Consider the following 25728-nt stretch of genomic DNA (forward strand, 5'->3'; position numbering starts at 1 on the left):
ATCTGGACAAACTTTCAACTAAGCTTGGCCTGCAGCTGAGCTCTGTAACTTTCCATGGTGTAGAAGACAACACATCGGTACGTCTGGAACCCAGCTGCACGATGCTCTAAACACTAAGAGCTAACAGACAGCTGATTACAAGGCGGGAAACACAATATACTCCTGTCCAACTTCTTCTGTCCTCTAAGAAATAGTCTACAAGGAGATCCGTTTGTTTTCCAAACTCTGAAAGTAAAAAATAATCATCAAAGCCGGAAAAAGATGAGATTAGCTCTTTGTGCATATAAAAGATCATTTCACTGAAGTACAATCAGAGCTTTTGTTTTCTAAGTTAGAAACTCAGAAGAGCATTTTGATATTCGTTCAAGATTTGGAACCTGAACTACATTAAAAGCATAATGGAAGTTTATTCTATTACGACAAGAACCAGATTTCCTAATCAAAGCAAATTGTTTGGCATTGCTCTAAAATGCTGCTATTTAGAAAAACCACTAGAGGTATCTTAATGGCAGTAATTTGGTGTGGTAATTATATGAAGGTCAGGTTGTGCTCTGCAAATCGCAAACGTTAGGAAGAGCAATAATTGCAGTACATCCATCCAGTTGCATTATTTTAATTAAACAACAGGAACTGTGATACTCTCCCTGAGAAGAGCATTTAAACAATACTGCTGAACAGTCTACAGTCATTAAGACAAGATTGATATTCTCTGAATTCAGCATTTCTTCAGATCCTCACCTTCACTGTGATGGTTCAAGCAATAATGTATGAAATATATATTAGATGTTTCCCTTTCCTTTGCAAACAGGAAATAATTGTGTACGCCCTGTTTCTAGCAGTGTCATTTGTTTTGAATACACAAAAGAAGATTTCATTATGACAGCAGAAAAGAACTCATTATTGGGGTGGAGAAAAAGAAATAACAAAAGCCTTAAGCGAACTCACCAAACTGTGGCCATTTATGATTAAGGCATAATCCCCTGTTACGGTTTCTTCTACAACTGAGTCCAGCTCCAGCGACTGCTTTTTTTCAAAAACTACATGTCCATTGGAAAAACTTCTGTTTCGTCCAAACAAATTTTCCTTTGCTTTCCTTAAAGGAGAATGGAGGAAGGCAAATCATAACAATGTATACGGAGCATACCTATTCACTCTAAGGAGAGGCTAGCATAGAGGTAAATTCATTTCGTCACTATTCAGACAGACTGCTTGCCTGAGATTCAGTTTCAGTGAGCTAGCTGGATGATTTGTTGTGATGGGGGATACCATGGCAAATTTGCAAATTCCAGGAAGTAGGAGGGTAAACACAAGGGAAACAGAATCATCTTGAACGTTTTAAATTACCTTAAAGCTAAATCATCATCGTGGGCTGGGTTGGAACCAGGGGCTCTTGATAAATTTGATATATAAGGTTACCTGAGCTTCATGGACTTAAGAATGACTTATCTGGCACATGATACTGTTAAATAATGGAAAGGGAAAGACTGAAGACAACTGATAAAATCTTCTAGGAATTCTGGGAAATTCTGTACATAAATTAATCAACTTGTAGAGCAATGTAATACAATCCCACTTAAAACAGCAGCCTTCTGAGAAACACATCTTTTAGAAATTTGACAATAAAAACAAATAATGGCATAGTCATTATAATACAATGGTATATTTTAAGTGAAAATTGTATTCATTAGCTCCAACAATACGGTAAGTCTTCTGAGAAAGGAGCTACAGACACCAAAGTATAGAGGGCAGTTCCAAATGGAAACTCCCTCCAATGCCCTAGATCTCATCAGCACTAGAATAATCCTGCACACATCCATCGCTGCTGTTTAAGAGGAAGAATGTATGGTGACTTGATACTCTTCCTTAGAAGTGGCATTTTATTCTTCCCTTCAAAATAGAAAGACAATGCCTTTAAAGGGAGGAAAATTTCCTCTCTGAATCCCTTGGATAACAGGCCTTGAAGTAACATAGGGTGAGCTGACGTGACTGCTAGAAATTTCAGTCACAACCAGGGAACCACACAGTAGGTGCTCCCAAAGATGAGTGGCAAAGCCAGACAAAACACTTTGGGCCACAACATGCATGTACAAAATGAGCACCCAGGACAGAATGGGGAGCGAGAGGCCAGAAAATAGGTATTTTGTCTTAGAGTGAAATGAAATGATCCTCCAAAGACTCATCCTATGTTAAAAAAAAAAATGTACTTAAATGGTTGTGTCTTTTTGTTTTTGTTTTTTTGCTGTGGCTCCTCTGAAGGAAGAGAATGTTCACATTATAAAAACAACCATTTTAGCCCTCAGCTTTCTAATTATTTGAAAATGTACCACTAATTGTTTACAAGTTAAATTGAAACACACACACCTTCTAGCTCAACATCTCCTTCTGCTGGCAGAATGAATGAAAAAGATTAATAAAGTCAGAGCACTATGTGTGAAATTTAGGGAGTTAGGGGGGGCAGAGGGAGGGAGGAGTAGACATGAAAAATCATTGCTTTAAGTGGGAGATACAGGACTTTTGCATCAGATAAGTATGTAAGGGAATCCTCCTCACCATCATGAAAATTTACAGTCCCAGGTAATGAAGAAAGCAAGAGAGACAAGTTGCTCTGAAACGAACATATTTCTCTGACAGGTTTGCAGAGTTCATGAATTAGGTCCTCGGAAAGCACCAAAGGGCCAACATCTCCTGAGGTCTCCTTTTTAGTAAAGTTCTCACTTGCTGTATTAATGACTCAAACTCTTGTTTTCCCCCCAGAGAATGAAAACATTCCAAAGAAGGGTGAAGTTCATGAAAGTATTGGCTGAAATTCTATTTACTTAGGATTTTTTTTCCCCTAAACTGTCTTTCTAACATCTCACATGATCCCTTTTCCAGGCAGAAAAGGGACAGACAGTGTTTCTGGCCCTGCTTAAATCCCCATGCACTCCCCCTGCAGAGCCTCCATTTGCCCATGCTCTATAGCTGTCATTTCTTTTTCTTCCTAGAACTTAGCTCTTCAAACACCAGCTAGTTCTCACAAAGCAATTTATTAGGAGGGGGAAAGTGACACATAACTCCCTTCAAAGAATATGAACTATACAATGAACACACAATGCTTTAACACAGAATACAAGTTACAAATGCTAAAACAAAAAGAGTGCCTGTTTTTTCCAAGCTCTGTAATGAAGGGCAGTCTGTTACAATGCTGGCATACAGAAATGCATTAATGTCTGAGAACGACCTTGGTTGGCATTCACAGCCCCACACCAACCACTGAAACCTCACCACAAACAGAGCAAAGCACAGTTAGGCCCATGTTGGTTTACATGCAATCCATAAAGTAAAGAGAGAGCAGGAAAAAGAGTCGTTTTGTCAGGCTTCTTAAGGCACTCTTTATTCAAACATTAAAAGGACCTCTTAGAGAATGGATTGAAACTATGATATTGTGTTTAGAAAAATACAATTTTGACTTTGACATGAGCACTGGACTTGAAACCTGGAGATCTGGCTTCAGGCCCAAGGTCCGCCTCTGACGTGTCATATGCCCACAGCTGAGTTAGCTGACCTCTAGCCACTTGATTAGCCAGTCACAGACCCATGGGAGAACCCAGGTCTTCAAATTTCTAGTCCTCTATCTGCCACATCAAAAAGCTTATACATAGTTAGCCACAGGCTGCCTCCAGGCTGGGACAAAGACACAGTGCTAGAGCAGGAGCTAAGGGACATTATCTTGCCAACTAAGGAGAAAGTACATGAAATTTTGACATCAAGCCCTAGTTTCATCCTTTATTAACTGTTTGACCTGTAAGATACTCAACCCCTGAACCAGTATCTTTATTAAAATCTAGGTGAATGGTACCAGTCAATCACACTGGTTGATACCATTACGAACACCTGGGCAGCTCTACCAGGCTGTACTAGGAGGTCTCCAGTATTAAGTGCTCTAAAATTTTACAATTTACGATAGAAACTAAACATACTAAAACACTTTGTCAGGGTGACTAGAAATTGGGAATTAGGAACAAGGGGCATTTTGTTTGGCCTGCATAATGTTTAAAAAGAATCTGTTTGAATTTATAGACATGATGTTCACTTTCACCATACCCCCAGCCACTAATGCCTTGTACAGCCGAGATCACACAACCATTTGCTTTTATGACCCCTCCTCATTCAAGCAATAACTTTCCACCAAATAGGTGTATTAAAAAAATGCAATATGCATGTCATTGATTAAAGAGGAAACATCAGTTCCTAGGAATACTAATACTGGAATACTAATCAGAAGCAATAGAGTCTCTTCATGGTTCAGTTAATTTTTCTAGTAAAATATGTGATTAGTGCAACAAAAATGAAACATGGATTTGGTTTGCTTGTAGGCCCAAGCAAACTTAAATCCTCAGTCTGCTTTTCTCTGGGCAGAAGACATATGTTATCAGTGAAATGTAATCAGTGCAGTAATCTTCAAAGAAACCTTAACAGGGTTTAATTGTAGATTTCTGGACAGACCCTTAATACTAAAGCAGCTATGGCAGCAAACTTAACCCAGGACTCAATGTGCTTAAACATTTTCATGACATTAAATTTGAAAAGTTTATGTGACATTAAATTTGAAGCAAACATCTTCATGATATGCATGAAAATACATCACTGTTTATGAAATAACTGAAACACATCTGATGGGTTTAAATATGAGCGTTGTAGGTCATTTTCCCTCAAGAGCTACCATCACTTAGATCAGTGGTCCCCAACCTTTCTGGTACCAGGGACTGATTTCATGGAAGATAATTTTTCCACAGACTGGGAATTGGGGAAGGGATGGTTTCGGGATGATTCAAGTGTATTACATTTATTGTGCAGTTTACTTTACTTCTAATCTAATGCTGCCACTGATCTGACAGGAAATAGCAGTTCATGGCCTGGAGGTTGGGAACCTCTGACTTAGATCCTGTACTTCTGATACATTTTTTAAAATATTTTTCCTTGAACTCCCACTGAACTGAAACATGTAACAGAAGAAAACTGAGTGGTGTAAATTTATAATTTCAATATTTCATCCCTAAAACCCTGGGTTAGATATAAGAAGCCAAGTATAGGCTTGTAGAGAGCACCTCCAGTAATAACTTTTCTTGGATGTTCTTTTCCCCCCTAATATAAGGAAATGCATATATAAATATATTGAATCTTCTCATGCAGAATTTTCTACTATGTACTACCTCTCTGTCTTATATTGAATCTTCTCATGCAGAATTTTCTACTATGTACTACCTCTCTGTCTTATATTGAATCTTCTCATGCAGAATTTTCTACTATGTACTGCCTGTCTGTCTTAGACTCTAAGAATGGGGTAATCTCCAAATCTTTGTTGAAATAAACATTATTTTCCAGCAAGTTAAGAAAAGTGACCTCAAGAGTCCTGAAATACTTAGTCTAGATGGAAAATATTTTTCTCCTCTGAATATATTGTTCTTCTCAGATAATCTTTTGGCTTACTGTATGAACACTATTCAGTTCAGTTCAGTCACTCAGTCGTGTCCAACTCTTTGCGACCCCATGAATCGCAGCACACCAGGCTTCCCTGTCCATCACCATCTCCCAGAGTTCACTCAGACTCACGTCCATCGAGTCAGTGATGCCATTCAGCCATCTCATCCTCTGTTGTCCCCTTCTCCTTCTGCCCCCAATCCCTCCCAGTATTACAACTTCATTAACACAAAGTGCCAGAAATAAGAAAGCAAACATGACCCATAATTCTGTCATCCAGAGAGAACCACATGAGGAGGGAGTAGGGTAAGTATGGATATAGATGTATATAGTGTTTTATACACATACATACATACTTATATACACACATATGCCTTTTTAGAAAAATGAATGTTATGCATGATATTTCATAATCTCACTTTTCACTTATCATGGACATCTTCCAATGTCAAAAAACACATAATTACTTTTAAGACTGTATGGTATCTCACTGCATCTATATCATACAAATTAACAAAATCCCGGTGGCTGGGTGTTTGAACAATTTCCAATTTTCTATTATAATAATTGATGCCACAATATCTATGTACGTATGCATACAAAAACACATGCATGCACATTCAAACATACATACGCTTGTCCATTTGTTTTCTTAAGGGCAATTCCTAGAGGTAAAAACCACTGGGTCAAAACTGTACACATATATAAATTTGAAATATATTGCTAGTTCACCCTCTAGAATGTTTCTACCAACTTATTCTCCTGACAGTATATAAGAATTCATATTTCTTCACATTCCTTCCACATCACTACAGTTATGTCACCCACTTAGTCAACCACACGCACCTGGATAAAATCTTGAGTTATTAATTTCGGTTCCCCACCCCTTCTGCAATCACCACTGCTACCACAGACAACCCTCTCTGTTTACTCAGAAACATACCTTGCCTCAGGAGGATGTGACAGAGCCAAACACAGAGAAAACAAGAGTCAATATCTTGTCTTTTGAGTATGAAAATAGACTCTTGAAACTCAAAGCAGAGCTGCCATCCTGAGTTCCAGGAATCTGGAATTCTAGTAATTGGGCTTTTTGAAACGGAAGAGAAGAGTTTCTTCAAGTGTCAAAAAATCAATCCTTAAAGGAATCAGAGCATAAAATGTTGCCCTAAGCAATAGACTGAAAAAAATAAAAGACTCCTTTTCTCTGTTTCCTACCTAGCGTAAAGGAGAGAGACTGAAGAGATTAGATGCTCATGAATCGATCACTAAAGAAGCCTAGGTGCTGCTCCCACTCTGGACCGGGAGTGGGCAGCTTTTGGGAATCTCAGTGTGCAACAGTAGTCACTGAAGCATGGTGACATGAAGGGGAGCAGAAGAAAGGGATTTCAGGAATACTCAACACCATGTGAAAGCACTTCTCAGACACAGAGAAGTGAGGAAGAACCCCTGAACACCCATGTTTCCCCAGGAGGATGTGGAAGTCAGCCCACAGGGAAAAGGAAGTGGGAAGTGCCAATGCCAGTGGGGTAGATGCTGAGTCTCAGTGACAGTAAGACAATAGCACGGCCTAGCCGTGAACTAAATTTACCCACAGTGCCTAATTTAATTGTTCTGTCATCAGGCAGAAAAGGGGTTCGAATTTAGTTTTAGAAAATTTTATGAGTTTCTGTTCTTGCCCAGCTCAGTATACTCCAGGCTGTGAAGTCAGACAAGCTAGAAATGACAGAGCCTCCTTCTTCTTCCTTCACATCAAATCAAATTCTGAGTCCTATCCTTTATACCTCCAAAACAGCTGTCAATTTCATTCCACTCTTTCCTTCCTCATTCTTACAACCTCTTACTGCCTTAGTTTAACCCTCAACATTCCCAAACTTGAGTATTCCAACAGCTTCCTACCATTCCTCCATACCATTCATTTTCCTCAAACATACTTCATCTATCCGGTCACGCGAGTGTTATTTCTAAGTGTAAAACTGGATTTGTCTCTCTTCTGCTTAGAAGTCCTCAATATCCATCCAATACCTTCAAGATAAAGTATGTTCACTTATGCTTATCACTCAGTCTATCATCACTTTTATCTCTGAAAAATTGTCCCCACCCATAACTCTGTACTATACTCTAACTACAACTTGACACATGGTTCCTGAAATATAACATGGTGTCTTTCTCATCTGTATGCCTTTGTGTATGCTATTCCATCAATCTGCAATACTGTTATCCAATGTAATCAACAGAGGAAGAGGATTCATAAAATGTGTAATGGGGGTCAGCATATTGTTTTCAGTATCTTAAGAAGGCTAATTAAAAGGGTAGTTTTTCTATGATGAGAATGCAAAGATTGTCTAATTCTTTAAAGTTTTGTTTTACTTTCAGCTACTTTATATCAACCTGGTATAGAAGAGGTATATCAACCTGCTATATCACACTGATTAGAAGCTGTAACTGAAGATTACTTGTGTCTTTGCCAAATAAAAATTAGAAAACCTAATTGTTACTGATATAATTTTATCATTATTATTTATATGATCTTAATAATAGACTCCAAAGTTTATTGGAAAAATATTTTTTAAAAATTAATCCTTGTTGCTTCAAAGACTGGGAACAATGGCTAAGGAAAGAGGGCAGGAGGAAGGGAGGAAGTGGAAAGACAGGAAAGAAGGCAAGAAGGATGTTCAATGAATGGTCATAAAGCTTTAAGCTCTTATATTAATCCCTCAAATAAAATCATTTATAGGGTTTGTATTTGCATATTTTCTCATTTTACAAATGAGGAAAACAAACAGAGAGGTTGAATAGTATATCAAAAATCACTTAGCTAGCCAGAGCACAAAGACAAGATTCCAACTTGGCTCAAGTCAACATAGATTCTGTACTTTTCCCCTTAACACTGGCTGTGTCTACCTGAAATCCATTCTACTGTAGTTGCCAACCTGGTATCTGACCTCAAGGGAAGCAACCAGACGCTTCAACTGCATTTTTTATATTAATTATTTAAAGAGAGTAAGAGTACACCCATGGTGTTTTCAGAGAAATGTGGCTAGTGAATGGGTGCACAGGCTCTGGGGCCATGCTGCCTAGATTCAGCCCCACCTGAACCACTGACTAGCTGTAAAACTTTGAGCACATTATTTGCCCTATGTGTGTCTCAATTTGCTAACTGCAAAACAAGGATAATGATAATGTCTTTCACTGGGTTGCTCTGTGAATGAAATGAGAGAATACATGCCTACTGCTTACTACAGTGTCCAAGGCACTGTCTCAAGTTCAGTCATTCAGTAGTGTCCAACTCTTTGTGAACCCATGGACTGCAGCACACCAGTCTTCCCTGCCCATCACCAACTCCTGGAGCCTGCTCAAATTCATATCAATTGAGTCAGTGATGCCATCCAACCATCTCATCCTCTGTCATCCCCTTCTCCTCCAGCCTTCAATCTTTCCCAGCATCAGGGTCTTTTCCAATAAGTCAGTCCTCTGCATCAGGTGGCCAAAGTATTGGAGTTTCAACTTTAGCATCAGTCCTTCCAATGAACAGTCAGGACTGATTCCCTTTAAGATTGACTGGTTTGATCTCTTGGCAGTCCAAGGGACTCTCAAGAGTCTTCTCTAACACCACAATTCAAAAGCATCCGTTCTTTGGCACTCAGCTTTCTTTATAGTCCAACTCTCACATCCATGTATGACATTAGAAAAATGAGAGCTTTAACTAGACAGACCTTTGTTGGCAAAGTAACATCTCTGCTTTTTAATATGCTCTCTAGGTTGGTCATAGCTTTTCTCCCAAGGAGCAAGCATCTTTATAAATTTCATGGCTACAGTCACCATCTGCAGTGATTTTGGAGCCAAAGAAAATAAAGTCTGTCACTGTTTCCATTGTTTCTCCATCTATTTGCCATGAAGTGATGGGACCAGATGTCATGATCTAAGTTTTCTGAATGTTGAGTTTTAAGCCAACTTTTTACTTTCCTCTTTTACTTTCATCCATATAGTTAAAGCTATGATTTTTCCAGTAGTCATGTATGGATGTGAGAGATGGACCATAAAGAAGGCTGAGCACCAAAGAACTGACTCTTTCAAACTGTGTTGCTGAAGAAGACTCATGAGAGTCCCCTGGATTGCAAGAAGATCAAACCAGTCAATTCTAAAGGAAATCAACCCTGATTATCCAATGGAAGGACTGATGCTGAAGCTCAGTCCTGAGCCATCTGATGCAAAGAGTCAACTTATTGGAAAAGATCCTGATGCTGGGAAAGATTGAGGGCAGGAGGAAAGGCAGCAAAAGAGGATGAGATGGTTGGATAGCATCACCAACTTGATGAACATGAGTTTGAGGAAACTCCAGGACAGTGAAGGAGAGCAAAGCCTGGCATGCTACAGTCCATGGGGTCGCAAAGGGTCGGACAGGACTTAGTGATTGAACAATTATTAAATAAATTATTAATTTTCCCAATAGTCTATAGAGTCTATCATTAAACTTATAGAAATAATAATGATAAAATTACATCAGTAATAATTAGATTTTCCAGCTTTTACTTGTCAAATACATATGCGGTCTCCAGCCATAGCTTCTAATGAGCATGATATAGACATTTTCTACAGTGAGTAAGACAGTGTAAAAATGTTGGGAGATTTGATCTACAAGTATTAAGGTTAAATGATGGAGACACACACAGTAAGGAAGCTTATGGTGCCCCACTGTTGTGTTGAGTGAGCTGTGTTGAATGGGCTGTGTTAGCCCCTTCAGGACTAGAGCAAGTGGCAAGCCATTTGCCTCTAAGCCATTTGGTCAGACCCCAGATGGACCGAGTTTAGAGAAAGCAAAACTAGTTATAAGAAAGCACTTTCTAAAGTTCTGGGGAAATATTAGGCAGACTCTTTCTCAACTCTCAGATTTTCCTTTCCCCTCCTTCCCTCTCCTCCTTCCCTCTTTCCTTTAACACTCACCTGAGTTCTTCTCTGACCTCTGTAGCTGTGTTTCCTGCGATGATGAACACATCATTCATGTCATCAGTCAGCATGTTGCAGGCATAGCCAATATTAATGGCAGTTTCTGATACAAAAGAAAGCCCACTTCAGTTAGAACATTACTTAATAAGATAGGTATCTTTTTCATAAGAGTTTTGAGGCCTTTCCATATTTCCTTAAGGCCTACAGGCCTCCTTAACTTCAGAGAGAGTATGATTGGTAATAAAATAAATACAAGAGATCAAGGAAGAAATTTAAAAATTTGCTAAATCCACAAAAAAATACCAACATCTATGAATCCTCAACATTCTCATCTAGTTTTTAAAAAAACTTTTTGATTTCCAAAAGGAGTACTCATGAAAAGATCCCAAGAACTTGTGATATAGTAAATTGTATACATTTTACTTGTATAAAATTTTACCAGAAGTCTTGAATACTGTCTTTGCAGAGCTGAAACACTAAGCTATTATGTAATCTGATATAATAGACAAATTGAAAACTCCTAAAATGTTCAGTTGAACAGCAAAAAAAAAAAAATGATTTTAAGTTTTTTTAATTCTCCCACATGCAACATTGCCATATTTCCATTAAGTGAACAGAACTTTGGAATTTGAATATCACCTCAAAAACAAACCAGGACTGATGCTACAAGATAACATGATATTACATGATATTAACCAATCCTACCTCTAATTTTGTATAAGTAGAGCCTAGGATAGGTAAGTACCCCTTCCATCTTTAATACAATCATTCAATTTTAATTTTATTGAGTTGTTAGACTCTTGTGAATTCTATGGAGTCATTAGATTTGTCCTAAGACAAAGAAGGCAACTGATAAAACTTCAGCATATCCTTTGTAGAAACCACAGAAATTAAAGCTAAATAGTAAACTTATGAGTATTCATAACTAATTGAATGGCTGTACACACTGATCAAGTGAAGTCTCTAACAACTCAGCACAGAGCTAGACTCTCTGTGTTTTACATTTTGTAGTCAGTGATTTGAGTAAACGTATAGAGAACTGATTTATCAGGTCTGCAAATCCTCCAATGTTCTAAAAAGTAACTAACAGGTAAATAGAATCTTAAAAACATGTATGCCAGTTAACTGAATATTTCTGGTCTACTGATGGCCAAGCAGAAAATCATGTTTGTTTTAACCATTACTGCTAGCAACAGACCCAAACTGTATTGATCCCCTTTTCTTTCCTAGGAATCATGATATTCTGAACCTAATGACTCTTTCTCTGATGACTTGGAGTTTTGTTATGCCTGAAAGTGGGTCAGCTCTTAGTGTCCAACTGCATGGGCAATCTTGGAATTCAGCCAGGTTACACTTATGCAGTCGTGGTGGCTGTTAAAACACCAAAATATTTTCATACCAGTTGATAAAAAGCGGCTTTCTTGAGTCTCTCTAAAAGCCTACCCCTCCTCGAAGATTCCCAAACCTCCCTACCAAGAAGAAACTAAAAAAGTAATGCTGAAGTCTCCAATGTCCTGCTCCAGAGCTCTGCCACTCTGTGATCTAAACCGGGATCAGTGCACATACAAACCAACAGTTAAACATTTTAATACCATTGCTGCCTATAACTATTATTTTTAAGATGTATTTGAACTGAAACTCAACTGACTCCATGGTGTACTACAGAAGATATTTGGTTCAGTCCAGTTCAGTCACTCAGTCGTGTCTAACTCTTTGCAACCCCATGAACCACAGCACGCCAGGCCTCCCTATCCATCACCAACTCCCGGAGTCCACATAAACCCATGCCTGTTGAATCGGTGATGCCATCCAACCATCTCATCCTCTGTTGTCCTCTTCTCCTCCTGCCCTCAATCTTTCCCAGCATCAAGGTCTTTTCAAATGAGTCAGCTCTTCACATCAGGTGGCCAAAGTATTGGGGTTTCAGGTTCAACATCAGTCCTTCCAATGAACACCCAAGACTGATCTCCTTGAGGATGGACTGGTTGGATCTCCTTACAGTCCAAGGGACTCTCAAGAGTCTTCTCCAACACAACAGTTCAAAATCATCAATTCTTTGGCACTCAACTTTCTTTATAGTCCAACTCTCATATCCATACATGACCACTGGGAAAACCATATTCTTGACTAGACAGACCTTTGTTGGCAAAGTAATGTCTCTCTTTTTGAATATGCTGTCTAGGTGAGTCATAACTTTCCTTCTAAGAGGTATGCGTCTTTTAATTTTATGGCTGCAATCACCATCTGCAGTGATTTGGAGCCCAGAAAAATAAAGTCAGCCACTGTTTACACTGTTTCCCCTTCTATTTGCCATGACGTGATGGGACCAGATGCCGTGATCTTAGTTTGTGAACTTTAAGCCAACTTTATCATTCTTCTCTTTCACTTTCATCAAGAGGCTCTTTAGTTCTTCTTTGCTTTCTGCCATAAGGGCGGTGTCATCTGTATATCTGAGGTTATTGATATTTCTCCCAGCAATCTTGATTCCAGCTTGTTCTTCATCCAGCCCAGCATTTCTCATGATGTACTCTGCATACAAGTTAAATAAGGAGGGTGACAATATACAGCCTGAGTGTACTCCTTTTTTTATTTGGAACCAGTCTGTTGTTCCATGTCCAGTTCTAACTGTTGCTTCCTAACCTGCATACAGGTTTCTCAAGAGGCAGGTCAGGTGGTCTGGTATTCCCATCTCTTTCAGAATTTTCCACAGTTTATTGTGATCCACACAGTCAAAGGCTTTGGCATAGTCAATGAAGCAGAAGTAGATGTTTTTCTGGAACTCTCTTGCTTTTTCCATGATCCAGTGGATGTTGGCAATTTGATCTCTGGTTCCTCTGCCTTTTCTAAATCCAGCTTGAATATCTGGAAGTTCATGGTTTATGTACTGTTGGAGCCTGGCTTGGAGAATTTTGAGCATTACTTTACTAGCGTGTAAGATGAGTACAATTGTGCGGTAGTTTGAGCATTCTCTGGCATTGCCTTTTTTGAGATTGGAATGAAAACTGACCTTTTCCAGTCCTATGGCCACTGATGAGTTTTCCAAACTTGCTGGCATATTGAGTGAAGCACTTTCACAGCATCATCTTTCAGGATTTGAAACAGCTCAACTGGAATTCCATCACCTCCACTAGCTTTGTTCATAGTGATGCTTCCTAAGGCCCACTAGACTTCACATTCCTGGATGTCTGGCTCTAGGTGAGTGATCACACCATCGTGATTATCTGGGTCATGAAGATCTTTTTTGTACAGTTCTTCTGTGTATTCTTGCCACCTCTTCTTAATATCTTCTACTTCTGTTAGGTCCCTGCTATTTCTGTCCTTTATAGAGCTCATCTTTGCATGAAATATTCCCTTGATATCTCTTATTTTCTTGAAGAGATCTCTAGTCTTTCCCATTTTGTTCTTTTCCTCTATTTCTTTACACTGATCGCTGAAGAAGGCTTTCTTATCTCTCCTTGCTATTCTTTGGAACTCTGCAATCAAATGGGTATATCTTTTCTTTTCTCCTTTGCTTTTTGCTTCCCTTCTTTTTACAGCTATTTGTAAGGCCTCCTCAGACAGCGATTTTGCTTTTTGGCATTTTTTTTCTTGGGGATGGTCTTGATCCCTGTATCCTGTACAATGTCACAAACCTCCATCCATAGTTCATCAGGCACTCTATCTATCAGATCTAGTCCCTTAAATCATTTTTCACTTCCACTGTATAATCATAAGGGATTTGATTTAGGTCATACCTGAATGATCTAGTGGTTTTCTCCACTTTCTTCAATTTCAGTCTGAATTTGGCAATAATTTTGGTTAGTTTGATAGTAAATTCTTGTTATATATTTGCTTTCCTCTTTGTATTTCAAAGACTTTCCTAAGTGTAGTATTGGGCAAATGTCTTATTAATTAAGCTTCCTGGTTCATTAAAATTTCACCACAAAAATGATAATCCTCTTTTCAAAACATCATCATCAAATTACCTTGTTTGTCTCCTGTTAGGACCCAGATCTTAATATTGGCTAGTGATAAGCTTGTAACTGTTTCAATCACACCGTCTTGTAACTTGTCTTCTACAGCAGTGGCACCTAGTAGCTTTAATGAAAAATAGAGAATACCTTACGTTAATGCATGCATATAACACCCATAACATCTATGGCTTTTAATCACAGAGTTTAGAGGTCAAAGCATATAAAGATGGCAATTAGGATGTGTTGATATAGCAAGCATCCTTTATGTACAGAAGTGGGCTGGGGAAACCCCCAGAAGGTTCCCTAATCCAGGCAACTGGTGGGCATACTAATTAGTGCAGAGGTCCTGGAAGTTAGAATTTACATGAGGGATATGATATGCTCAGATAAAACATTAGCATAAATGATCAGAAGCCATTTGGGCTTGTAGAGCCTCAAGACTCCCCCCTGTATATCAAAGGAAAGGCCTCATCTCAGAGTCAGGACCTCAAAATAAAAAGTAGAACCATTCTCTTCAATGAACAAACCATCAGATGTCATGAACTAAAAAGTGAAGTTTCTTATGCAATATTTCATCCAAAGATGATCAAGGTGTGATCCCTAGCACGTCACAACAGCTAAACAGTCTAGCCACTGGGGCCCTAGGGAAGAGTGGTTTCTAGAATAAATCACGCTCTGGACAGTACAGATATCATCAGCCTATCATGGGTCTAGGTTGGTTCACAGCTGGATCCCCACTCTTCACAGCAAGTTTCCCTGTTCTAAAAAGGTGGGTCATACAGTATGGAGGAAGGAAAAATACAACATCAAACAAAACATGACATACCAGAGGCTGACAAAGAATAGGGAGTCTACTATCTTCTAATCTTGGGGGACTTCCAATGGCATAAGCTACTGCTAATTGAAATAATCCTCTGGCCACATATGACAAGCTCAAAGCCAACATATAAAGCATGATTCAAAGTTTGAAAGAGTAACATCTGCTGTGTGCAAGATGATTTAGCCAGTGGATTATTCCCTTGCTAGATCTCTAAACACATACTATCCCTTGTGTAAACACAAACCATCATGCTTCTAAATGCATACCATCAAATCCCTTTCAATTTCTTCATACAGCCCTGCTATCCGTTCATCCCTCTCATCTGTGGTGGTATTTGCATCTTCAAGCATCTTATGCCACTCTCTGAAGTACTTGTCATCCAGATCTCTGTATGCGATGGCCAAGGTTCGAAGGCCTTCTCCTGCAAATTCCTGCCAGGGCAGACAGAGACCTTGGAACCATCCCAAAACAATAATCACAACAATAAAACAACAAAAGTAATCAGTAAGAAGTTATGCACTCAAATTCATTTTAGCCCAAGAGCACAACTTAGTCCTTTTGACTCCAACTTTTTAGTCCCCTTGGAAATGGGAGATGATACTTTTATTTTGTATTTTATTCCAATGGGATTGAAACATTCAAAGGACCTAGCATTCCCCCTTAAGACTGCTGAAACACCCACCAAAGGGTCCTCTTTGAGAGGTGATCAATGGTGCGCGTGACTTCAAGTAACCGTTCAAAGCAACATGTTGGTTTCTAACCTATATTCTGCCTGAAGGAAGTACTGCTAGTGATGAGAGGGACTCAGCCTGTTTTATGGGCCATGGCCCTAGGTTTTCAGGGGAGGAAAAAAATGACCTTCAGAGGAGCCATGGCTCTCAAATCAAAGGAAGGGGGTTCTCACAAGGGGCTGCAACATGACATCTCACCAAAGTCATGCTGCTGCTGCTGCTGCTAAATCGCTTCAGTCGTGTCCAATTCTGTGCGACCCCATAGATGGCAGCCTACCAGGCTCCACCGTCCCTGGGATTCTCCAGGCAAGAACACTGGAGTGGATTGCCATTTCCTTCTCCAATGCATGAAAGTGAAAAGTGAAAGTGAAGTCGCTCAGTTGTGTCTGACTCTTTGTGACCCCATGGACTGCGGGCTACCAGCTCCTCCATCCATGCTTTCCCCCTAATAATATAGTGATGTCTAAAACTAACTCCCTCCTACTTGTGTTTATGTTTGAAGATTTACAATAATAAAGTAAATCTAATCAATAAAGATGAATAAATAAATGTTATGCAATAGAAATGCAAGGATATTAATTAACATTATAATAATAACTCTAGAGGAAAAGTGAGAAAGACAGGAAAGTTAATACAAATTTTCACTTCTGGGAACTAGTACTAGAAGCGGTGGTGGTTGTTGCTCAGTCATTAAGTTGTGTCCAACTCTATGACCCTGTGGACTGCAGCATTCCAGGCTCCTCTGTCCTCTACTATTTCCCAGAGTTTGCTCAAATCCATTAGAAGTTGAAGCTTTTACTTTTCATCCTAAAACTTTTTTGCTGTAGTAAAGTCTAATTTTTAAAATAAAATTGTTTGAAATGTTAAAGAGATCATCAAGCCCAGTTACTTTTTAAAAATCATTTTTTAATAAACTATCTTCTATAGAGTTAGTATTTAACAACAGGTCAATTTTATCCGAGGATGATACTCCTTCTTTAGTGTCTCAGTCAACTGAGAGTCTGAAATAATACCTCGGGTGCTATATCCTTTTAATATGCAAATAATTCACTAAACATAGGAGACTGGTAGTTGCTAAGTGTTTCAGACAGTCACAATAGCTAGAAACATATGTTGAATGCTTGGATAAATGCTAAAAACCTCCCACTTTGCACAGGCCTCTAATGGCCACTTTATGGGCTTCTATACTGGAAGCATTTTTATAGCCATTTCTGCTCCTTTGGGCATTGCCACGAAGCATGTCTTCTCTGTTATATTCTGGCTTATGGAACAGACACAGGTTGGCAATCAGACACAAATTAAACTTTGACACACCCTAATTAGGTAAATGGAAAATCAGTGCCCACTGTGGTGATGTGGTTTAGCCCAGAGAGAGCATGAGAAAAATTATCGAAACTTATCTCATAGGCAGTTGGTAGCACTTTGGATATTGCAATCACAATGTATAAGCCCTCCCTTCCAAAATCACCACTGGGTCCCCGAATGATGTGAAAATCTAGTTACTGCCTTATAATGATCTTTTGTCCTCTTAATTCCAACAAACACTTCTTTGACTTTAACTTGCAATGCCCCTGGGCATTACCAGTGCTTTTCTTTGTTCTGCACAGCAGTGAATCAACTCTAAGATGACACTACAAAAGGGGACAGATGATTTAAGTTATTTAATTAGTGCATGAAACAAGTTGAACATTTAGGATTAGCAAGAACATTTCCTATCATTAAATCATTCAAAATCAATCAATAAATAAAAATTTTAAACCTCAGAATTTAGAAGTCAAAATGAATAAAGTGAAAGAAGCAAAAGCAAGTCAAATTGATACTCATAGAAATGTAGAAAGATCAAATTAGGTTTCCCATACTTTAGTATGAAAATCCAGGACCTTGGTGTTTGAGCAATGGCAAAATCAAATGCTTATGATTCCAATGTTGTTTTCATAAAAAAAAAAAAAATTTTTTTAAAGGACCATGATGGCCTTCTGGAAGAGATTAAAAGAAAATCAAGAATGCTCTATTGGGAAGACAAAAACAATAGCTATGTTTGTAACCAATATTACCAAACCATCATTCTTTAAACTTAAAGTCAGGCAGAGGTTTTTGTTTGTTTGTTTTTTAAAGATACAGGGTATTTTTTAATATTAAATATAGGGCTTGGTAAAGAAAATGAACTCTCAATTGCTTTTTAAAGGAGAGAAACCAAGGAGAAAATAAGAGTTCTGAGCAGTTGCCCTTAAATTTCATATTGGGTTTGACAGAACCTCAAACAAATGTTAGAATGACCCTTGAAATCTCAGGGTTTTTAATCAGATAACATTCATATTTATTCTTAGACTCTTACTCTTTTGTAAAAAGAAAAATGTATGCCGAAGATCATCCCTGCTCCCTTTAGGAAGCTTCTGGAAAGAAACTTTGCATAGTCTCAGGCTGTATGCATTTGCTAACTTCAACCCAAGGGACCTTAGTGACTCATCATGATATATGACCCGGATAAAAAGACCCTTAAAGGAGAAAGTCGGCTACAAAGATTATTTTCCTCTCACCATATAAACATGGCCCTAAACTATCCCCTGGGTGGAGGGGAGTAACCGTAAGAGATTCCGTTAATACCAGACACATCAGAACCCAAGGGAAAGCAATTCTCCAGTTCCTCTTCACTAAAACCAGTCCAGTCACCCAGGTGGAACAGCCCCCAACTGTAAGGAAGTCAGAGCAGGTTTCCCTTGGTGTGCTGAGTCATCTCCTGACCAGAGTTCAGGAGCCCACACTCAGTGGCTATTTCTCATCAGCTGTGGGTTCATCCACCTTGGAGAGACTGACCTGATGCTCAGCAAGGCAGGGAGTGGGTCCATGTGCCAGTTTCTCAACGTTCACTGGCACAGTTTCCTGTGGAGCCGTTCTCCACACAGCCTTTCTATTTCAGAAATCAGATCACTTAGCTGATATTTTAAAAAGAAGACCTAACCACAGGAAGCTGCCAAAGGGCCTCCGAGCTAACCTTACCATAGGGGCACTTACACTGAGATGGTCTGAAGTCAAAGTCAGAAGGTCTTCATTGGATGGATGAAGTCTTTCAAACAGAATAGTATCTGCTCCTTTGGAATAAAGCTTTATCTGTCCTTCTGGGTTTCGAACTGAAAAAAAAAGTTGGGAAAGTAGATAATAATCAATGAAATCCATCAAAATTAGACTCTCCTTGGCCTCCAGCCAGGAAGTTTGGAAATGAACATCATGCTTTAGGCAGTCATAAAATAGTCAGTGCCTTTGGTTAAAAGGTCATTACCTAAGTCACCTGACTTTACTCCTGTTTTGTTAATTTAGAAATATTCCATCTACAGGAACAAGTATTTTTGTTCTGATGCATACAACCTTCCTATTTTCCTTGCTTACTATTTCTGAAGAGCTGATACATTTAAATTTAAGCCTTCTGTATTGAGCAGAACTGAGAGCTTTGTTTGCCTGTCTCCTGATGTGAAATTCAAGACTGACTGTAGGAATCAGCTATCAGCATTATGCCAAATGATCACCATATGGAATTCGAGTCATTCAAAGTCAGGGTTTATGCATTTTTCTCAGCCTTTGCTGATATATATCGTCACTACCTTTATTCCTTAGAAAAGCTCTTTTACTCTTGGGTCATAATCCTAGCTACAAGCAGACTTCTCAGGGGCCTTTCAAAACTGAAGTTTCTATCTTCTTCCAACTAAAAGGCTGTATCAGTAGGGCTGTGTTTTAACCTGCTCCCCCCAGGTTTGGGAATGATAGCTTTGACGAGGCTCCAATCCCTCATTTACAATCCTCAACTCCTCCCCTGGGTGGCACACATGTTGCTGTCAGACAAATCTTTCTTTAAGCCACAGAATACTTGACCTATATTTGTAGGCTTGGTTTTACATCTTGGCACATACCAGACACCTAATTATTTATTAAACAGATGAATAATATAGAAATGTATTTCTCCCCTACTGCTTCTAAAGGACTGACACAATTTAGGACAACTGCTCATGTCACAGCTTCATGGTTTGAACAGTGACCCTCACAAGCTTCATCAAGTCTAAGATTATTATATGCTTTCCACTCAGTCGTACCTTATCTCTAAAAATAGAGTGCCTCATAACAGATGGACATAAATATTGACTACTATTAGTTTAAGAGGATATGAAGTTCAGAGCTTGACTTAAAGGAATAAAATAATACCACAGTACCATAAATTACTTTTCCCCATAACCTTTTTTTTAATTAAAATACAGTTGATGTACAATATTATATAAGTTACAGGTGTACAATATAGAGATTCTCCATTTTTAAAGGCTACACTCCATTTATAGTTACTCATGCTAAGTCACTTCAGTCCTGGCTAACTCTTTGTGACCCCATGAACTGTAGCCCACCAGACTCCCCTGTCCATGAGATTCTCCAGACAAGAATACTGCAATGGGTTGCCATGCCCTCCTCCAGGGGATCTTCCCCACCCAGGAATCAAACCTGTATCTCCTGGAGCCCCTGTATTGCACATAGATTCTTTACCACTAAGCCAGGGGGGAAGCTCAGAAGTTATTCACAATTTTGTAGAAGTTATTCTACAATATTGGCTATGTTCCCTGTGCTGTACAATATATCCTAGTGGGTTATATTATACATAATAGTTTGTATCTCTTAATGCCCTATCCTTAAAATTCCCCTGCTCCCTTTCCTCTCCCCACTGGGAACCACTAGTTTATTCTCTATATCTGTGAATCTGCTTTTTTAGTTGTAGCCACTAATTTGTTGTATTTTTTAGATTCCACATGTGAAAGATATTACACAGTACTTGTCTTTTTGTGGCTAACATTTCATTTAGCATAATGTCCTCCAAGTGCACCTATGTTGTTGCAAATGACAAAATTTAATTCTTTTTTATGGCTGAGCAGTATTCCATTGTATATGTATACCACATGTTCTTTACTTACTCATTTGCTGATGAACACTGAGGTTGTTTCTTCTAATTTTTAATGACCCTTAGCCAACACTTGATCTAATCCAATTTCCTGCTAGCTTGAATAAACCTAATGCATCCTGGAAACTTTTTTGTATTGGGATTTATCTATGGGTTGTCTTCTCTTCTAAGACCCATGGTCAACTTTCATGGTTTCTAGAACTTGCAATTTTTCTTGTACTCAGCTCTAATGTCCACAGTGGGGAAAATGAGAGAGAAAAAAGTGCAATTTATATCTATTCAATCAAGTGGAAGGAAAACATTTACTCCTAGGAAAGGCTTTCTCTTTCTTTTCTTATACAGCAATCCAATTTAATTTCTCCCACATTTTCTTCCTTCTGTTACCAGAGCGATAAAGTCAAAGTGTGTATATCCTCCACTTGCTAGTAAAACTTCTCTATGACTGTTAAGTCCAAGGTAGGATATTGATTCTCAAACTTCTTGGTCTCAGAACCCATTTACACTCTTAAAACTTCATGAGGACTATAGGTAGGTCCTATCTATCAATATTTACCACATTAGTAATTAAAACTAACAAATTTTATTATATCAATAGTCTTTTGACACTAATGATATTAATAAAAATATAATTATTATATAAATAACAATAAACATTACATATTTACATAAATGACACTTTTTCCAAAACAAAATAGTTTGGGGAGTGGCAAATGTTCTATATGATTATAGATCTCTTTAATGTCTGGTTTAATAGAAGATGGTTGTATTCTCAAATCTGCTTTCTATATTCAATCTGCTGTGATATCACATGTCATGTGGCTTTTGTAAACCTCTGTGACATACTCATGAGAAAAAAACCGAAAGATAAATAACATTAGCATTGTTATAAAAATACTTTTGTCCTTATGAATCCTCTGAAAATCTTTCAGGTTTTCCTAGGGTTCCCCAGATCACTCATTGAGAATCCCTGGTCAAGGGAAATCACAAACTGATTATGAATTGTGCAAATTCCTTACCATCTCTTTGTCTCACCATCTCAATTTCTATTCTGAAAAAGAGATATTTAAACAACCTAACTTCTAACGCCATTCCAGCTCTACAATTTCCTGATTTAGTAAAGCTTTTCCATATCCGATGCCTCCTCTTAATCCATCATTAACTCCTTTAAATTTGAGTTTGCATAGTCCAATTTCATGAAATCCTGCTTAATTTTACTCACTGAACATTTCTTTTAGCAGCTCAGCTAGTTTTATATCCCTTTTCATTTAAGGCTTCTAGTCAGTTCTGCTAGGAAATCTTTAGGCTAATAAAATTTGTCCTTTCAGAAGTTAGCTTTTTAAAATAAATTAAAAATAAAATAGCAGTTTTAAGTGATTGAGATAACAAATAAACAGAGCCTGGACAAAGGTCACAGATTTTTAATTATATAATATGTTCCCACTGCCTGTCCTTTAAATACTGGTGTTCTTCAGAGATTTACCCCAAATTGACTTCTCATCCCATCCTTCACACGCTCCTTGGGCTATCAGATTCTTTTCCTGGCTTTAGCTATAGGATGGTTGCTCTAAATGTGTATCTCCTGCCTAAATCCATTTCCAGTGCTCCCTTCTGCCTGGACATCTAACTACCAACTGGACATCTCCTCTTAAATGTGCCTGAGCACATTAAACTTAAACTGGATACATTATCTATCACCAATAACTAATTATTCCTCCTATGTCTCCGTGTGTGTGTGTGTGTGTGTGTGTGTGTGTGTGTGTGTGTTTGTCTCCAGTTTTAAATATCAGCTTCACCATCCACTCAGTCTCCCAAAGCAGTCATCTGGCCATCACTCAAATCTCCTCCCCCTTCACTACCCATATCCAATTGAAACCAAGAGGTCTCTGCCACCTTCTCTCTTTCCTAGATTATCAACTGGTTTTATTCATCCCAGTCCTGTTTCCCTCCAAACTCTTCTATAACACAGCCATCATACGCAGTGTGAATCATCTTCACACTATTGTGTAGAATCCCGTAATTGCTTCCTTTTGCCCTTAGATCAAGTCTGGACTCCTTTACTGTTGTTCAGTCACTCAGTTGTGTCTGACTCTTTGCGACCCCATAGACTGCAGCATGCCAGGCTTCCCTGTCCTTCCCTATCTCCTGGAGTTTGCTCAAACCCATGTCCATTGAGTTGGTGATGCTATCCAACCATCTCATCCTCTGCCGTCCCCTTCTCCGCCTGCCTTCAATCTTTCCCAGCGTCATGGTCTTTTCTAATGAGTCAGCTCTTCACATCAGGTGGCCAAAGTATTGGAGCTTCAGCATCAGTCCTTCCAATGAATATTTGATTCCTTAATGTAGCAAAAACAGGAATCATCTAGATCTGACCCCTTTTAGCCTATTTCCTACCCTGCTTCACCATCTTCTCCTGGATGCAACCACAAAGTAGTTTTCAGTTTCATATTCTACTTCAGCTTCAAGTTCCTAGAACATGGTAGGTACTTAATAAATATTTGCTTGATTGAGTTAAATTATAATTATGCAAAATATGTTATAAGCAGTAGCTATGCCTTTGTGATATAAAGAAAAGAAAAAATTCAGAAATGGTTCCAGGTTTCTGTTGTACGAGTAAATACAACAGTAATACCATGAAGGTTGATGAATAATTCTACATGCCATATTTCAGTTGGGTTAGAAATGCCTGTCACATCTCAGTGTGATTTGTACTTTGATAATCCTTAAAAGGTTTAGAGTTGAGAAACCTTTACGTAAAGATCTTGCAAGGGCTTTACAAGGAGCTACTGTAATTTATTCTTCTTTAATAATTATCTGCCACTTGGCCCTATTAATAACTATCCTTGAATTTTATCTTTTTATTTACATAATTAGTAAACATGTAAATAACTATTTACATATTTCCAAAACTATATAATGAGATCTATACACTTCTCAAGGTTTCCTAGATGGTGCTAGTGGGCAAGAACCTGCCTGCCAATGCAGGTGACCTAAGAGAGGCAGGTTTGATCTCTGGATTGGGAAGATCCACTGGAGGAGGTCACGGCAACCCACTCCAGTATTCATGCCTAGAGAATCCAATGGACAGAGGAGCCTGACATGCCATGGTCCTTTGGGTCGCACAGAGTTGGACACAACTGAAGCAACTTTGCATGACTGCACCCATATACTTATCTATGAGGCATATTTTTTCAGTTCAGTTCAGTTGCTCAATCGTGTCCAACATTTCGTGACCCCAAGGACCGCAGCACACCAGCCTTCCCTGTCCGTCACCAACTCCCGGAATTTGTTCAAATTCATGTCCATTGAGCTGGTGATGCCATCCAACCGTCTCATCCTCTTTCGTTCCCTTCTCTTCCTGCCTTCAATCTTTCCTAGCATCAGGGTCTTTTTCCAATGAGTCAGTTCTTTGTATCAGGTGGCTAAAATATTGTATCTTTTATACCTTCTGACAAAATTACTTACAGAAATCTATTTTCATTTAGAATAAATAAAAACCACTGAATAAATCAGGGCTCTTGCCCCAGAATGAAAGTACCACTGGTACTGAAACCATACATTCATGATTCAATGAATGATTGTCTAAAACAGGCCTGAAGAAGGAGGAGAAGTCCTAGGAGGAGGAGAAGACAGCAACAAATGTCTGAGACTTCGTGTTGGGGTGTTTTCCCCACCAAACCCGTGACAATCATGAGTCTGACACTGTTGTGTTTTTTTTGGTCTTATTATCAAACATAGACTTGTCTACCCTAGTGGAGTCTCTCTTTCAAATTCCTCCTGATTAAAAAACAAACAGAACTGATTAAAAAACAGAACAAACATAAAGCCCCAAGCCTCCATGCATTCTGCGGTGGAACACTACCTTTCTTCATATGGGATCCATTAAGGCAAACATGTGACATTTGTGGTTAGGCTGTGATTTCCCTGTAATAGTGACTGATGCTGGGGAAAAGCCAAAAGCTTCCCTGTGTAGCAATCTTAGGTTTTGTCAACACCCTCAGAGCAAAGAGAAGCCCAGTTCTGGGCCAACCCAACATCAATAACACTTCCCTGAAGCTGTAAATAGAAGATAATCCCTGCTGATACAACATCAGGCCAACACCCAGAGCAGCATATGTGCTCATTAGTAACACTGACAATGACTGCCTACAGCTTGCTGTCAGAAAAATAAAAATAAACACCCTCAGATGATGTTTGGTTTTTACCTGCTGAGAGCAATTTCCCAGGGCTAGTTTCCAGTAGTAAGACACCAAAAGTCCTACTGTTACATACACACACATTTTTCAGAGTAAAAATTGATTTAACATGTTGATCAGGATATTCATAAGTTGTAAAATGTTGGGTTAAATGTTATTTAACGGATATTCCTAGAGAACGTACTATGTGCTAAGTGCTTTGCTTGGCCGTGGGTAGTTCATGAGGTTTAGGGCACAGTCCCTGCCTTCAGGTAGCATGACTTTAACGGGAAAAGTCATGAGTATCACAGGACTAGTATCACACTAGTTCTTCGAACAGGGGGCTCCGGGACACAGAGGAGAATGTGGTTATTCGGAAAGGAGGAAAAGAATCGAGAGAATGGGTGACACCTGAATCAATATTACCAGATGATTAGGAGTTTTCTGAGAAAGGAAGAGGAGAAGAGGAGAGGTCTACGTTGAAATAGTCCATGCAAACGGTGTGAAAGTGCACAAAGCATGCTGAGTATCTCAGGGGAGAACAGAGTAGTATCTAAGGATCTCTTAGTCTAAGGAAATGGCTCCCAAACTGTGGTCCAAACGGTGACGCAGCAGCAGCAACAACACCTGGGAGCTTGTGAGACATGCAAACTTTTAAGCCCCACCCCAGACCTGCTGAATCAAAAACTCTAGGGCTGCACTTTAACAGCATTTAAAA

At 38.9% G+C, this 25728-nt stretch overlaps 1 protein-coding gene across 4 annotated transcripts in view; it reads right to left on the reverse strand.

Annotated features, from left to right (window-relative positions):
- ATP8B4 (ATPase phospholipid transporting 8B4 (putative)) overlaps positions 1–25728 on the reverse strand; it is a 299618-nt gene that overhangs the window by 50138 nt on the left and 223752 nt on the right. For all 4 annotated transcript variants that reach the window (XM_018054182.1, XM_018054183.1, XM_013967148.2 and 1 more), the window contains 5 exons: positions 18921–19036; positions 15444–15608; positions 14370–14481; positions 10402–10507; positions 946–1093 (listed from right to left, as the gene is read on the reverse strand). In XM_018054182.1, coding sequence (XP_017909671.1) covers positions 946–1093; positions 10402–10507; positions 14370–14481; positions 15444–15608; positions 18921–19036 — 647 coding nt within the window. The remainder of the gene's footprint in view (positions 1–945; positions 1094–10401; positions 10508–14369; positions 14482–15443; positions 15609–18920; positions 19037–25728) is intronic.

The sequence above is a fragment of the Capra hircus genome, chromosome 10 (assembly GCF_001704415.2).
Source record: "Capra hircus breed San Clemente chromosome 10, ASM170441v1, whole genome shotgun sequence".
In the NCBI taxonomy this organism is placed as follows: Eukaryota; Metazoa; Chordata; class Mammalia; order Artiodactyla; family Bovidae; genus Capra; species Capra hircus.